Genomic DNA, 15564 nt, shown 5'->3' with positions numbered 1-15564 from the left:
CCCAAAGTCCAGATGTTAGTGCATTGCTGTCAACACTACTCCACATCACAATGTCCTCAATGGACCTTCAATTACCACAGAGCCTAAAGTTCAGCTCAGACACTGATACTCTCATAGTCTGACTGTAATGATGAATTAAAGCAGATATTAAGATGCAATATCCGTGAGTAAAACAATTGCTTAGCATAGCAACTGTTTTATTATTATATTTATTATATTTATTATTATTATTATTATTATTATTGGTGGTGGTGTTGTTGTTAATTATTAATTATTAGTATGTGGTTGCTGTGATTTAATTTAAATGCAGCTTTGGGGACTTATGAGCTGTCATGCTTACAGTGTACGTTCAGTTTAAATATTATTTGTACACGGCTACTGTATTCTTGAACTTTGATCTCACATGACTAACAGGTTGTACGTGATTTTGATAGGGTTTGGATGTTACTAGGGTTCTAACTTCTTAACTGTGTACATAATAATTTTCATACGGAAGTCCTAAGAGGTCTTATTATAAGAAGCCTTGCATTATTATATTTTTTCTTTCTTGTTTTGTCTCGTTATCTTGAAATAACAAAAGTGGTTTTGTTGTGACAACGACTTAATTTTTCTCGTTATCTCGACATAAAAAAAGTTTGAAATTACTTCATTTTCTCATAAGAACATTTTCTAGACGTACAGTACAGTAACACAGCATCATGGATGATCGCGTGTGCTTTTACTTTGATCAAGGACTTATGTGATTGATAACTTTTCCATCAGTGTCCGACACTTAAGAAGGAAGCTGTGATGTATCGTTATCGGCGAAGACAATATAGTGACCCTACTGCGGTTAATCCAGCCACTGTTTCTGAAAGCACAGTTAAACTAGCATGTATATTGTAGGAGCAGCTTTTAGATACTTAGCATTAATAGCACTGGAAGAAGAAAGCAAGTGTTTGCAGGCTCTTACATCACAGAACAATAAATGAATACAAAACGATCATTTTTAAATAAATGCGCGACAAAACGAATACAAAACTATTGAGAGTATTTATGAGAATAAAGGCTTAACGTTTTAATAATCCATTACATATTAAAAATGGGGAACATGCAGAGATCATGAGAAAATTACGTCGTGATCCTGACAAAACGGTTTTGTTATGTAGAGATAACGAGAAAAACTGACAAAACAGTTTTGTTATGTAGAGATAACGAGAAAAACTGACAAAACAACTTTTGTTATGTTGAGATAACGAGAAAATTAAGTCGTTATCTCAAAACTAGAAAGAAAAATATAAAAATGCATGAACTCTTAGGACTTCTGTATTTTTATTAACATCATCAATGAATAAATAACGAAACAGGAGTGTTGGTCAAAAAATGCTATTTTATGCACCATTGAAAGCATCCTGACCAACTCCATCACCGTACGATACGGAGGCTCCACTGTGTGTGAACGTAAAGCCCTGCAAAGGGTGGTCAAAACCGCCCAACGCATCACTGGCACCCAACTTCCTACCATTGAACACATTCACCACAGCAGATGTCTGCGCAGAGCTCACAACATTATCAAGGACTTTTCACATCCCAGTCATAAACTGTTTATCCTCCTTCCATCAGGAAGGAGATACAGGAACTTACGCACCAGAACCAGCAGGTTCAGGGACAGTTCTTTTCCATCCACCATCACACTACTAAACTCTACACTACACTGCTAGATCACTACAAAACAAACACAAAAACAAATCACTGTATATAACCTCTGTACTATACATGTACATATTACATAGTTTATCTTGTTTTTTGTGTTTGTTTTACTCCTCATTACATCTGCACTAATTTCTTATCTGTATGTATCTTTATATTACTGTACATTCTGCCCAACATTCTCACATTCATCTATGTGTATATAACGTGTATATATATATATATATATAGTAGATTGTTTATTCAGCTTGCTAACTCCTTAATTGCCACAATCTTGTAATCTTGTAACCTTTCACTCTGCACATTCCTCTTCAATGCCATAGCCTTAGAACCATTTCTGTAATTCTCTAATATTTATTTACTGTATATGCTTTCATATATACCACTTGCTGTAAATATGCTAGATATTTATCTGCACTTTTGCACGACTGCTACATTTTGCACTTCTGGTAGATGCCAAATTGCATTTTGTTGCTGTGTACCTGTACTATGCAATGACAATAAAGTTCTATCTATCTATCTATCTATCTATCTATCTATCTATCTATCTATCTATCTATCTATCTATCTATCTATCTATCTATCTATCTAAATGAAGACTGTGTTGGCTTTGGCATTCACTTTTTCACTGAAAGGTGTTCCAAGAATAACACAAATCGAATGATTTTATCATTTTAAACAGATTCTTTTTTCATTTTGTCTTATTTCTATATCCATGCTAGTTTATAGGCCTTCAGAAAGCTAATATTACATGTTTCTTGTTTCTGATTAAACAGAAACTTGTTCATTTTTACCCTACCCTAATGTTAAATAAGAAAATTTGCATGAAATCCAGACTTCTGAGAGCTCTGGCACTGGCACAGGTGTTAATTTTGTATCATGGCTCATCAAACATTTTTACCTAACCCCTTAAATAAAAAGTCATTTACTTCAGTTAATCAGAAATATAAACTTCACTTTAAGAATTAATTGCTTTACACATGATATTATTTTTTATTGTAGTATAAATACGAGTAATGGAAGTGATGTATAACAAAGAAATCTACAAAGAACATAGAGATTTATGTTCTAACATACAGATGTAAATACAGATGCTATATTTCACTGATTCTACTTACATTTTTTTAGCAAGTCTGAGAAATATTGTTAGCAAATACTGTTGTTTGAAATGTTAAGACAATTGTTAGATGCCATACAATCTAACTGAACAATTGATGTTTAATATTTCATTGTGTAGTTTTCATTATTGTAAACATAGTCCAGTGAGTGAAACGTAGTGTTTGGAGTATTAGTTGGTGTTGATGTAGGACTCATAAAGAGAGGTGAGCTGGTCCTTCAGGTTCTGGGCGTAGGGGTCCAGTTTCTCTCTCAGGTCCTCTGCATAGGGAGCCAGACCCTGTTGAACCAAAGCAGCTCTCTCAGCAACCTTGGTCTGAAGATCCTCAGTCAGAGGTGCCACGGTCTTCTGGAATTCCTCCAGGTGCTGATCTACTTTCTGTCTGAGTTCGTCAGTATAAGGCTCCATCTGGGACTGCAGCTCCTTCACTTTCTCCTCCAAACTTCCTCTGAGCTCCTCTGTCTTCTGCAGCACAGTCATTTTCAGAGCTTCAGAGTCCAAGGACTCAGCATAGGGAGCCACGGCTACTCTCAGATCCTCCACTCTCTGCTGAATTTGGGTCTTCAGGTCATCAGCATAGGGCTCCAGTTTGTCCCTCACAGTGGTCAGATCCTGCTCGAGACGCTCCTTCAGAACTTCAGCCTCCTTGCTGATTTTGGTCATGAATTCCTGGGCCAGAGGGTTGACTTGTTTCTGGAGAGTGACAGCATACTGACTGGCCGCATTGGCACCTTCTGTAATTCTAGAGCTATGGTATGAAAAGAATTAACATGTATCTATAAGAAAGATGACATGAGACACAATCAAGACAGTAAAGACAGTTCTGATAACTTACTTGACTTCCTGCCCCAGCTGAGACTCTCTGATCATTTTCAGTGTGTCCTCAGCAGTGTGTGTTGCCTTGGAAACATAGTCCCAGAAAGCATCAGTCAGTTGCTCCAGCTGTGGTTTGGGCTCATCGGCATAGAGCAAGTTGGCTTGGCAACCTGGAGGAGAATCCAAACATTTTCAGTGGTTTTAAGAATGACTATTTTTCTCTGTCTGATGGCATTACACATTTGTAAACATTATATTGCAGTCAAACAAGAAGATGACTAAAATACCTACATACCTAAAGTGACTACAGCCAACACAAGTACCACAAGCACCTTCATGGTTCTTAATATGATCTGAAGGTTCTAAACCAATGATGCAAAAATCATTTTTTTTAAAGTGTACATATTAAAATAATTGTATACATAACCAGCATTAATAATCAAGCTTGTTCCTTTACCTGTTTGTTCTGTCAGAAGCCAGCTGCGTGTGTGTGAGTCTGTTTTAGCAGTCAGTATATATACTGTAGAGAGGCATGTTGTATTGGGAACCCAAAGTCCAGATGTTAGTGCATTGCTGTCAACACTACTCCACATCACAATGTCCTCAATGGACCTTCAATTACCACAGAGCCTAAAGTTCAGCTCAGACACTGATACTCTCATAGTCTGACTGTAATGATGAATTAAAGCAGATATTATATGAAGAAATAGGTGAAACATCAGATATTAAGATGCAATATCCGTGAATAAAACAATTGCTTAGCATAGCAACTGTTTTATTATTATGATATTATATTTATTATTATTATTATTATTATTATTATTATTATTATTATTATTATTATTATTATTATTATTATTATTATTGGTGGTGGTGTTGTTGTTAATTATTAATTGTTAACATGTGGTTGCTGTGATTTAATTTAAATGCAGCTTTGGGGACTTATGAGCTGTCATGCTTACAGTGTACGTTCAGTTTAAATATAATTTGTACACGGCTACTGTATTCTTGAACTTTGATCTCACATGACTAACAGGTTGTACGTGATTTTGATAGGGTTTGGATGTTACTAGGGCATCATGCAGAGATCATGAGAAAATTACGTAGTGATCCTGACAAAACAGTTTTGTTATGTAGAGATAACGAGAAAAACTGACAAAACAGTTTTGTTATGTAGAGATAACGAGAAAAACTGACAAAACAACTTTTGTTATGTTGAGATAACGAGAAAATTAAGTCGTCGACAAAACTAGAAAGAAAAATATAAAAATGCATGAACTCTTAGGACTTCTGTATTTTTATTAACATCATCAATGAATAAATAACGAAACAGGAGTGCTGGTCAAAAAATGCTATTTTATGCACCATTGAAAGCATCCTGACCAACTCCATCACCGTATGATACGGAGGCTCCACTGTGTGTGAACGTAAAGCCCTGCAAAGGGTGGTCAAAACCGCCCAACGCATCACTGGCACCCAACTACCTACCATTGAACACATTCACCACAGCAGATGTCTGCGCAGAGCTCACAACATTATCAAGGACTTTTCACATCCCAGTCATAAACTGTTTATCCTCCTTCCATCAGGAAGGAGATACAGGAACTTACGCACCAGAACCAGCAGGTTCAGGGACAGTTTTTTCCATCCGCCATCACACTATGAACTCTACACTACACTGCTAGATCACTACAAAACAAAGACAAAAACAAAACACTGTATATAACCTCTGTACAATACATGTACATATTACATAGTTTATCTTGTTTTTTTGTTTGTTTTACTCCTCATTACATTTTTTATCTGTATGTATCTTTATATCATTACTGTACATTCTGCCCAACATTCTCACATTCATCTATGTGTATATAACGTATATATATATATATATATAGTAGATTGTTCATTCAGCTTGCTAACTCCTTAATTGCCAAAATCTTGTAATCTTGTAACCTTTCACTCTGCACACTCCTCTTCAATGCCGTAGCCCTAGAACCATTTCTGTAATTCTGTAATATTTATTTACTGTATACACTTTCATATATACCACCTGCTGTAAATATGCTATATATTTATCTGCACTTTTGCACGACTGCTATATTTTGCACTTCTGGTAGATGCCAAACTGTATTTCGTTGCTGTGTACCTGTACTATGCAATGACAATAAAGTTGTATCTATCTATCTATCTATCTATCTATCTATATATATATATATATATATATATATATATATATATATATATATATATATATATATATATATATATATATATATATTTATCTATCTATCTATCTATCTATCTATCTATCTAAATGAAGACTGTGTTGGCATTGGCATTCACTTTTTCACTGAAAGGTGTTCCAAGAATAACACAAATCGAATGATTTTATCATTTTAAACAGATTCTTTTTTCATTTTGTCTTATTTCTATATCCATGCTAGTTTATAGGCCTTCAGAAAGCTAATATTACATGTTTCTTATTTCTGATTAAACAGAAACTTGTTCATTTTTACCCTACCCTAATGTTAAATAAGAAAATTTGCATGAAATCCAGACTTCTGAGAGCTCTGGCACTGGCACAGGTCTTAATTTTGTATCATGGCTCATCAAACATTTTTACCTAACCACTTAAATAAAAAGTCATTTACTTCAGTTAATCAGAAATATAAACTTCACTTTAAGAATTAATTGCTTTACACATGATATTATTTTTTATTGTAGTATAAATACGAGTAATGGAAGTGATGTATAACAAAGAAATCTACAAAGAACATATAGATTTATGTTCTAACATACAGATGTAAATACAGATGCTATATTTCACTGATTCTACTTACATTTTTTTTAGCAAGTCTGAGAAATATTGTTAGCAAATACTGTTGTTTGAAATGTTAAGACAATTGTTAGATGCCATACAATCTAACTGAACAATTGATGTTTAATATTTCATTGTGTAGTTTTCATTATTGTAAACATAGTCCAGTGAGTGAAACGTAGTGTTTGGAGTATTAGTTGGTGTTGATGTAGGACTCATAAAGAGAGGTGAGCTGGTCCTTCAGGTTCTGGGCGTATGGGTCCAGTTTCTCTCTCAGGTCCTCAGTATAGGGAGCCAGACCCTGTTGAACCAAAGCAGCTCTCTCAGCAACCTTGGTCTGAAGATCCTCAGTCAGAGGTGCCACGGTCTTCTGGAATTCCTCCAGGTGCTGATCTACTTTCTGTCTGAGTTCGTCAGTATAAGGCTCCATCTGGGACTGCAGCTCCTTCACTTTCTCCTCCAGACTTCCTCTGAGCTCCTCTGTCTTCTGCAGCACAGTCATTTTCAGAGCTTCAGAGTCCAAGGACTCAGCATAGGGAGCCACGGCTACTCTCAGATCCTCCACTCTCTGCTGAATTTGGGTCTTCAGGTCATCAGCATAGGGCCCCACTTTGTCCCTCACAGTGGTCAGATCCTGCTCGAGACGCTCCTTCAGAACTTCAGCCTCCTTGTTGATTTTGGTCATGAATTCCTGGGCCAGAGGGTTGACTTGTTTCTGGAGAGTGACAGCATACTGACTGGCCACATTGGCACCTTCTGTAATTCTAGAGCTATGGTGTGAAAAGAATTAACATGTATCTATAAGAAAGATGACATGAGACACAATCAAGACAGTAAAGACAGTTCTGATAACTCACTTGACTTCCTGCCCCAGCTGAGACTCTCTGATCATTTTCAGTGTGTCCTCAGCAGTGTGTGTTGCCTTGGAAACATAGTCCCAGAAAGCATCAGTCAGTTGCTCCAGCTGTGGTTTGGGCTCATCGGCATAGAGCAAGTTGGCTTGGCAACCTGGAGGAGAATCCAAACATTTTCAGTGGTTTTAAGAATGACTATTTTTCTCTGTCTGATGGCATTACACATTTGTAAACATTATATTGCAGTCAAACAAGAAGATGACTAAAATACCTACATACCTAAAGTGACTACAGCCAACACAAGTACCACAAGCACCTTCATGGTTCTTAATATGATCTGAAGGTTCTAAACAAATGATGCAAAAATCATTTTTTTACAGTGTACATATTAAAATAATTGTATACATAACCAGCATTAATAATCAAGCTTGTTCCTTTACCTGTTTGTTCTGTCAGAAGCCAGCTGCGTGTGTGTGAGTCTGTTTTAGCAGTCAGTATATATACTGTAGAGAGGCATGTATTGGGAACCCAAAGTCCAGATGTTAGTGCATTGCTGTCAACACTACTCCACATCACAATGTCCTCAATGGACCTTCAATTACCACAGAGCCTAAAGTTCAGCTCAGACACGGATACTCTCATAGTCTGACTGTAATGATGAATTAAAGCAGATATTAAGATGCAATATCCGTGAATAAAACAATTGCTTAGCATAGCAACTGTTTTATTATTATATTTATTATATTTATTATATTTATTATATTTATTATTATTATTATTATTATTATTGGTGGTGGTGTTGTTGTTAATTATTAATTATTAGTATGTGGTTGCTGTGATTTAATTTAAATGCAGCTTTGGGGACTTATGAGCTGTCATGCTTACAGCGTACGTTCAGTTTAAATATTATTTGTACACGGCTACTGTATTCTTGAACTTTGATCTCACATGACTAACAGGTTGTACGTGATTTTGATAGGGTTTGGATGTTACTAGGGTTCTAACTTCTTAACTGTGTACATAATAATTTTCATACGGAAGTCCTAAGAGGTCTTATTATAAGAAGCCTTGCATTATTATATTTTTTCTTTCTTGTTTTGTCTCTTATCTTGAAATAACAAAAGTGGTTTTGTTGTGATAACGACTTAATTTTTCTTGTTATCTCGACATAAAAAAAGTTTGAAATTACTTCATTTTCTCATAAGAACATTTTCTAGACGTACAGTACAGTAACACAGCATCATGGATGATCGCGTGTGCTTTTACTTTGATCAAGGACTTATGTGATTGATAACTTTTCCATCAGTGTCCGACACTTAAGAAGGAAGCTGTGATGTATCTTTATCGTCGAAGACAATATAGTGACCCTACTGCGGTTAATCCAGCCACTGTTTCTGAAAGCACAGTTAAACTAGCATGTATATTGTAGGAGCAGCTTTTAGATACTTAGCATTAATAGCACTGGAAGAAGAAAGCAAGTGTTTGCAGGCTCTTACATCACAGAACAATAAATGAATACAAAACGATCATTTTTAAATAAATGCGCGACAAAACGAATACAAAACTATTGAGAGTATTTATGAGAATAAAGGCTTAACGTTTTAATAATCCATTACATATTAACAATGGGGAACATGCAGAGATCATGAGAAAATTACGTCGTGATCCTGACAAAACAATTTTTTGTTATGTAGAGATAACGAGAAAAACTGACAAAACAGTTTTGTTATGTAGAGATAACGAGAAAAACTGACAAAACAGTTTTGTTATGTAGAGATAACGAGAAAATTAAGTCGTCGACAAAACTAGAAAGAAAAATATAAAAATGCATGAACTCTTAGGACCTCCGTATTTTTATTAACATCATCAATGAATAAATAACGAAACAGGAGTGTTGGTCAAAAAATGCTATTTTATGCACCATTGAAAGCATCCTGACCAACTCCATCACCGTACGATACGGAGGCTCCACTGTGTGTGAACGTAAAGCCCTGCAAAGGGTGGTCAAAACCGCCCAACGCATCACTGGCACCCAACTTCCTACCATTGAACACATTCACCACAGCAGACGTCTGCGCAGAGCTCACAACATTATCAAGGACTTTTCACATCCCAGTCATAAACTGTTTATCCTCCTTCCATCAGGAAGGAGATACAGGAACTTACGCACCAGAACCAGCAGGTTCAGGGACAGTTCTTTTCCATCCACCATCACACTACTAAACTCTACACTACACTGCTAGATCACTACAAAACAAACACAAAAACAAATCACTGTATATAACCTCTGTACTATACATGTACATATTACATAGTTTATCTTGTTTTTTTGTTTGTTTTACTCCTCATTACATCTGCACTAATTTTTTATCTGTATGTATCTTTATATTACTGTACATTCTGCCCAACATTCTCACATTCATCTATGTGTATATAACGTATATATATATATATATATAGTAGATTGTTCATTCAGCTTGCTAACTCCTTAATTGCCAAAATCTTGTAATCTTGTAACCTTTCACTCTGCACACTCCTCTTCAATGCCGTAGCCCTAGAACCATTTCTGTAATTCTGTAATATTTATTTACTGTATACACTTTCATATATACCACCTGCTGTAAATATGCTATGTATTTATCTGCACTTTTGCACGACTGCTACATTTTGCACTTCTGGTAGATGCCAAATTGCATTTCGTTGCTGTGTACCTGTACTATGCAATGACAATAAAGTTGTATCTATCTATCTATCTATCTATCTATCTATCTATCTATCTATCTATCTATCTATCTATCTATCTATCTATCTATCTATCTATCTATCTAAATGAAGACTGTGTTGGCATTGGCATTCACTTTTTCACTGAAAGGTGTTCCAAGAGTAACACAAATCGAATGATTTTATCATTTTAAACAGATTCTTTTTTCATTTTGTCTTATTTCTATATCCATGCTAGTTTATAGGCCTTCAGAAAGCTAATATTACATGTTTCTTGTTTCTGATTAAACAGAAACTTGTTCATTTTTACCCTACCCTAATGTTAAATAAGAAAATTTGCATGAAATCCAGACTTCTGAGAGCTCTGGCACTGGCACAGGTGTTAATTTTGTATCATGGCTCATCAAACATTTTTACCCATAACCCCTTAAATAAAAAGTCATTTACTTCAGTTAATCAGAAATATAAACTTCACTTTAAGAATTAATTGCTTTACACATGATATTATTTTTTATTGTAGTATAAATACGAGTAATGGAAGTGATGTATAACAAAGAAATCTACAAAGAACATAGAGATTTATGTTCTAACATACAGATGTAAATACAGATGCTATATTTCACTCATTCTACTTACATTTTTTTAGCAAGTCTGAGAAATATTGTTAGCAAATACTGTTGTTTGAAATGTTAAGACAATTGTTAGATGCCATACAATCTAACTGAACAATTGATGTTTAATATTTCATTGTGTAGTTTTCATTATTGTAAACATAGTCCAGTGAGTGAAACGTAGTGTTTGGAGTATTTAGTTGGTGTTGATGTAGGACTCATAAAGAGAGGTGAGCTGGTCCTTCAGGTTCTGGGCGTATGGGTCCAGTTTCTCTCTCAGGTCCTCAGCATAGGGAGCCAGACCCTGTTGAACCAAAGCAGCTCTCTCAGCAACCTTGGTCTGAAGATCCTCAGTCAGAGGTGCCACGGTCTTCTGGAATTCCTCCAGGTGCTGATCTACTTTCTGTCTGAGTTCGTCAGTATAAGGCTCCATCTGGGACTGCAGCTCCTTCACTTTCTCCTCCAGACTTCCTCTGAGCTCCTCTGTCTTCTGCAGCACAGTCATTTTCAGAGCTTCAGAGTCCAAGGACTCAGCATAGGGAGCCACGGCTACTCTCAGATCCTCCAGTCTCTGCTGAATTTGGGTCTTCAGGTCATCAGCATAGGGCTCCAGTTTGTCCCTCACAGTGGTCAGATCCTGCTCGAGACGCTCCTTCAGAACTTCAGCCTCCTTGCTGATTTTGGTCATGAATTCCTGGGCCAGAGGGTTGACTTGTTTCTGGAGAGTGACAGCATACTGACTGGCCGCATTGGCACCTTCTGTAATTCTAGAGCTATGGTATGAAAAGAATTAACATGTATCTATAAGAAAGATGACATGAGACACAATCAAGACAGTAAAGACAGTTCTGATAACTTACTTGACTTCCTGCCCCAGCTGAGACTCTCTGATCATTTTCAGTGTGTCCTCAGCAGTGTGTGTTGCCTTGGAAACATAGTCCCAGAAAGCATCAGTCAGTTGCTCCAGCTGTGGTTTGGGCTCATCGGCATAGAGCAAGTTGGCTTGGCAACCTGGAGGAGAATCCAAACATTTTCAGTGGTTTTAAGAATGACTATTTTTCTCTGTCTGATGGCATTACACATTTGTAAACATTATATTGCAGTCAAACAAGAAGATGACTAAAATACCTACATACCTAAAGTGACTACAGCCAACACAAGTACCACAAGCACCTTCATGGTTCTTAATATGATCTGAAGGTTCTAAACAAATGATGCAAAAATAATTTTTTTACAGTGTACATATTAAAATAATTGTATACATAACCAGCATTAATAATCAAGCTTGTTCCTTTACCTGTTTGTTCTGTCAGAAGCCAGCTGCGTGTGTGTGAGTCTGTTTTAGCAGTCAGTATATATACTGTAGAGAGGCATGTTGTATTGGGAACCCAAAGTCCAGATGTTAGTGCATTGCTGTCAACACTACTCCACATCACAATGTCCTCAATGGACCTTCAATTACCACAGAGCCTAAAGTTCAGCTCAGACACTGATACTCTCATAGTCTGACTGTAATGATGAATTAAAGCAGATATTATATGAAGAAATAGGTGAAACATCAGATATTAAGATGCAATATCCGTGAATAAAACAATTGCTTAGCATAGCAACTGTTTTATTATTATGATATTATATTTATTATTATTATTATTATTATTATTATTATTATTATTATTATTATTATTATTATTATTATTATTATTATTATTGGTGGTGGTGGTGTTGTTAATTATTAATTATTAGTATGTGGTTGCTGTGATTTAATTTAAATGCAGCTTTGGGGACTTATGAGCTGTCATGCTTACAGTGTACGTTCAGTTTAAATATTATTTGTACACGGCTACTGTATTCTTGAACTTTGATCTCACATGACTAACAGGTTGTACGTGATTTTGATAGGGTTTGGATGTTACTAGGGTTCTAACTTCTTGACTGTGTACATAATAATTTTCATACGGAAGTCCTAAGAGGTCTTATTATAAGAAGCCTTGCATTATTATATTTTTTCTTTCTTGTTTTGTCTCTTATCTTGAAATAACAAAAGTGGTTTTGTTGTGATAACGACTTAATTTTTCTCGTTATCTCGACATAAAAAAAAGTTTGAAATTACTTCATTTTCTCATAAGAACATGTTCTAGACGTACAGTACAGTAACACAGCATCATGGATGATCGCGTGTGCTTTTACTTTGATCAAAGACTTATGTCATTGATAACTTTTCCATCAGTGTCCGACACTTAAGAAGGAAGCTGTGATGTATCTTTATCGTCGAAGACAATATAGTGACCCTACTGCGGTTAATCCAGCCACTGTTTCTGAAAGCACAGTTAAACTAGCATGTATATTGTAGGAGCAGCTTTTAGATACTTAGCATTAATTGCACTGGAAGAAGAAAGGCTTGTTTGCAGGCTATTTATGAGTATAAAGGCTTAACGTTTTAATAATCCATTACATATTAACAATGGGGAACATGCAGAGATCATGAGAAAATTACGTCGTGATCCTGACAAAACAATTTTTGTTATGTAGAGATAACGAGAAAAACTGACAAAACAACTTTTGTTATGTAGAGATAACGAGAAAAACTGACACAACAACTTTTGTTATGTTGAGATAACGAGAAAATTAAGTCGTCGACAAAACTAGAAAGAAAAATATAAAAATGCATGAACTCTTAGGACTTCCGTATTTTTATTAACATCATCAATGAATAAATAACGAAACCTTTTCTCATTTTATGTAGTACGTTTCACACAGGAGTGCTGGTCAAAAAATGTGAAAATGTTTTAAAAGTTATCTAAAAGTTAATTACGAATAAATTACCAAACAAAATAACCTGATCACTTTTTTATGTTAGTGTTTCATAAAATTCCATAAAAATAAATGTCTGGCTTACTTCTTTATTATTATAATTTTTTTTTTGCCTCTAATAACCTGAGTACAGCACTTTGTTCAACTAAAGTCATTTAATATATCTGTGTGTAAATGCTGTATAAATACATTTAACTTGAATTTGACTTGCTTTGTCCTGACTTATTTTTGAATATGTGCAGGTCCTACACAATATAATTGCACAATTTACAGTCTATTTCAAATCATGTAAATTCCGATGAATTCAATAAAATGTCATTCTATTCATTTAAATACTCAAAAGACTATTATAATATTTTCTTTTCATATTTTTCCATTATTAGTACTAGCCATACAATATTCTTTTTGATTTGTGAGCACTGCACTTTACACCAGTAGCATTCCCATTTTTGTATACTGTATACTGTGCTGGTCATATAATTAGAATATCATCAAAAAGTTGATTTATTTCACTAATTCCATTCAAAAAGTTAAACTTGTATATTATATTCATTCATTACACACAGACTGATATATTTCAAATGTTTATTTCTTTTAATTTTGATGATTATAACTGACAACTAAGGAAAATCCCAAATTCAGTATCTCAGAAAATTAGAATATTATTTAAGACCAATACAAAGAAAGGATTTTTAGAAATTTGATTTTTAGAAACAGCACTCAATATTTAGTTGGGCCTCCTTTTGCCCGAATTACTGCAGCAATGCGGCGTGGCACGGAGTCGATCAGTCTGTGGCACTGCTCAGGTCTTATGAGAGCCCAGGTTGCTCTGATCGTGGCCTTCAGCTGTTCTGCATTGTTGGGTCTGGCATATCGCATCTTCCTCTTCACAATACCCCATAGGTTTTCTATAGGGTTAAGGTCAGGCGAGTTTGCTGGCCAATTAAGAACAGGGATCCCGTGGTCCTTAAACCAGGTACTGGTAGCTTTGGCACTGTGTGCATTTGCCAAGTCCTGTTGAAAAATGAAATCTGAATCTGCATCTCCATAAATTTGGTCAGCAGCATGAACCATGAAGTTTGTATAACCTATATCTGCATGATTTTATGCATAATGCTGCTGTGACATGATTGTCTGATTATATAACGGCATTAATGAGCAGATTTACAGGTGCTACTATTAAAGTTTACAGTGAGTGAACTTATGTACAGTATAATTACTTAGCCTCGTGTTATCATTTTGACTGTACGTTAAGTATAAAACACTACTACATACTATATATATCCAGTTTGTTGTTGAAACAGAATAAAACTGTAGATTTGATTGTTTTCAGGCCTAATTTATTGCAAGGAATGTAGTTTCCAGCTCAGGAGACACAAGGAAAAAGGAAGAAAGGCAGAGCTGGGGGAATAAAAAACTTCTAAATCAATTAAGTGACAGAGTAGGGTCTCTGAAACAGAGACAAGACCAGAGATTAAAGGCAGGAAGGCATTGAGACAGATACAAAGACCACAAGGGAAGGAATACAGCCTGGGACTGAAAAAAGAAGACAGAGAGAGTCACTGAGAAAAAAATCATGGTATGTGTCTAATCTGAGATTGAAGAATCAGTGTTGTGAATCAATCAAGGAGAGTAAAATGATCATGAACAAAGCAAAGAACAGGTGCAGAAACGGAGACTGAACTAGAAGAAGGAGCAGAAGCATGAGACATAGATTTATGGATGATGTAGAGCTTTCATATTTGAGTAATATGCAATTTGGGGAAATTAGCCTGTGACTCAGGTCTTACAACTGCTCAATGTTACATGTGTTGTGGTGTGGTGTTATGAGAATAATTGTGTACACCGGTGTAGCGGAGACACCATTACTGAGTTTCTTTGAGCTGCCATAAACCGGTTAGCTCTCACTGTGACTGTCTGATCAACTAGCAATGCAGGTACAAGCGTTGCCAACCTGCCACCTTATCACTGATCAGTATCTTTGTGCGTTAGTCTTTCCCAAGCACAATGTCCAGTTAACACAATGCGCTAATGCGTCAACACAAGCATTTAAACTCAAGCGCTACAAGATGTTCAGGTGTGGGTATCTTAGGATGCTTATCTTTAAAGGAATATTATGCATGTTAT

General features: G+C 35.7%; 3 protein-coding genes across 3 annotated transcripts; all 3 read right to left on the bottom strand.

Annotated features, from left to right (window-relative positions):
• Positions 1–2658: 2658 nt before the first annotated feature.
• LOC132846209 (apolipoprotein A-IV-like) lies at positions 2659–4169 on the bottom strand. The gene is made up of 4 exons (XM_060870820.1): positions 4080–4169; positions 3918–3984; positions 3642–3792; positions 2659–3554 (listed from the first exon to the last, which is right to left on the bottom strand). The coding sequence occupies exons 2-4, from the start codon at positions 3958–3960 to the stop codon at positions 2978–2980; spliced, it is 771 nt and encodes a 256-aa protein (XP_060726803.1). The 5' UTR covers positions 3961–3984; positions 4080–4169; the 3' UTR covers positions 2659–2977.
• A 2144-nt stretch (positions 4170–6313) lies between these two features.
• Positions 6314–7824, bottom strand: LOC132846207 (apolipoprotein A-I-like). Its single transcript, XM_060870818.1, has 4 exons — positions 7735–7824; positions 7574–7640; positions 7298–7448; positions 6314–7210 (listed from the first exon to the last, which is right to left on the bottom strand). The coding sequence occupies exons 2-4, from the start codon at positions 7614–7616 to the stop codon at positions 6634–6636; spliced, it is 771 nt and encodes a 256-aa protein (XP_060726801.1). The 5' UTR covers positions 7617–7640; positions 7735–7824; the 3' UTR covers positions 6314–6633.
• Positions 7825–10502: 2678 nt separating this feature from the next.
• LOC132846206 (apolipoprotein A-IV-like) lies at positions 10503–12013 on the bottom strand. Its single transcript, XM_060870816.1, has 4 exons — positions 11924–12013; positions 11763–11829; positions 11487–11637; positions 10503–11399 (listed from the first exon to the last, which is right to left on the bottom strand). Exons 2-4 carry the CDS (start codon positions 11803–11805, stop codon positions 10823–10825), a joined length of 771 nt encoding a protein of 256 aa, XP_060726799.1. The 5' UTR covers positions 11806–11829; positions 11924–12013; the 3' UTR covers positions 10503–10822.
• Positions 12014–15564: the final 3551 nt, after the last annotated feature.

Source organism: Tachysurus vachellii, chromosome 5, assembly GCF_030014155.1.
Source record: "Tachysurus vachellii isolate PV-2020 chromosome 5, HZAU_Pvac_v1, whole genome shotgun sequence".
NCBI lineage: Eukaryota > Metazoa > Chordata > Actinopteri > Siluriformes > Bagridae > Tachysurus > Tachysurus vachellii.
Note: the sequence above shows the minus strand (reverse complement) of the source record. Positions and strands in the feature narration are given on the sequence as shown.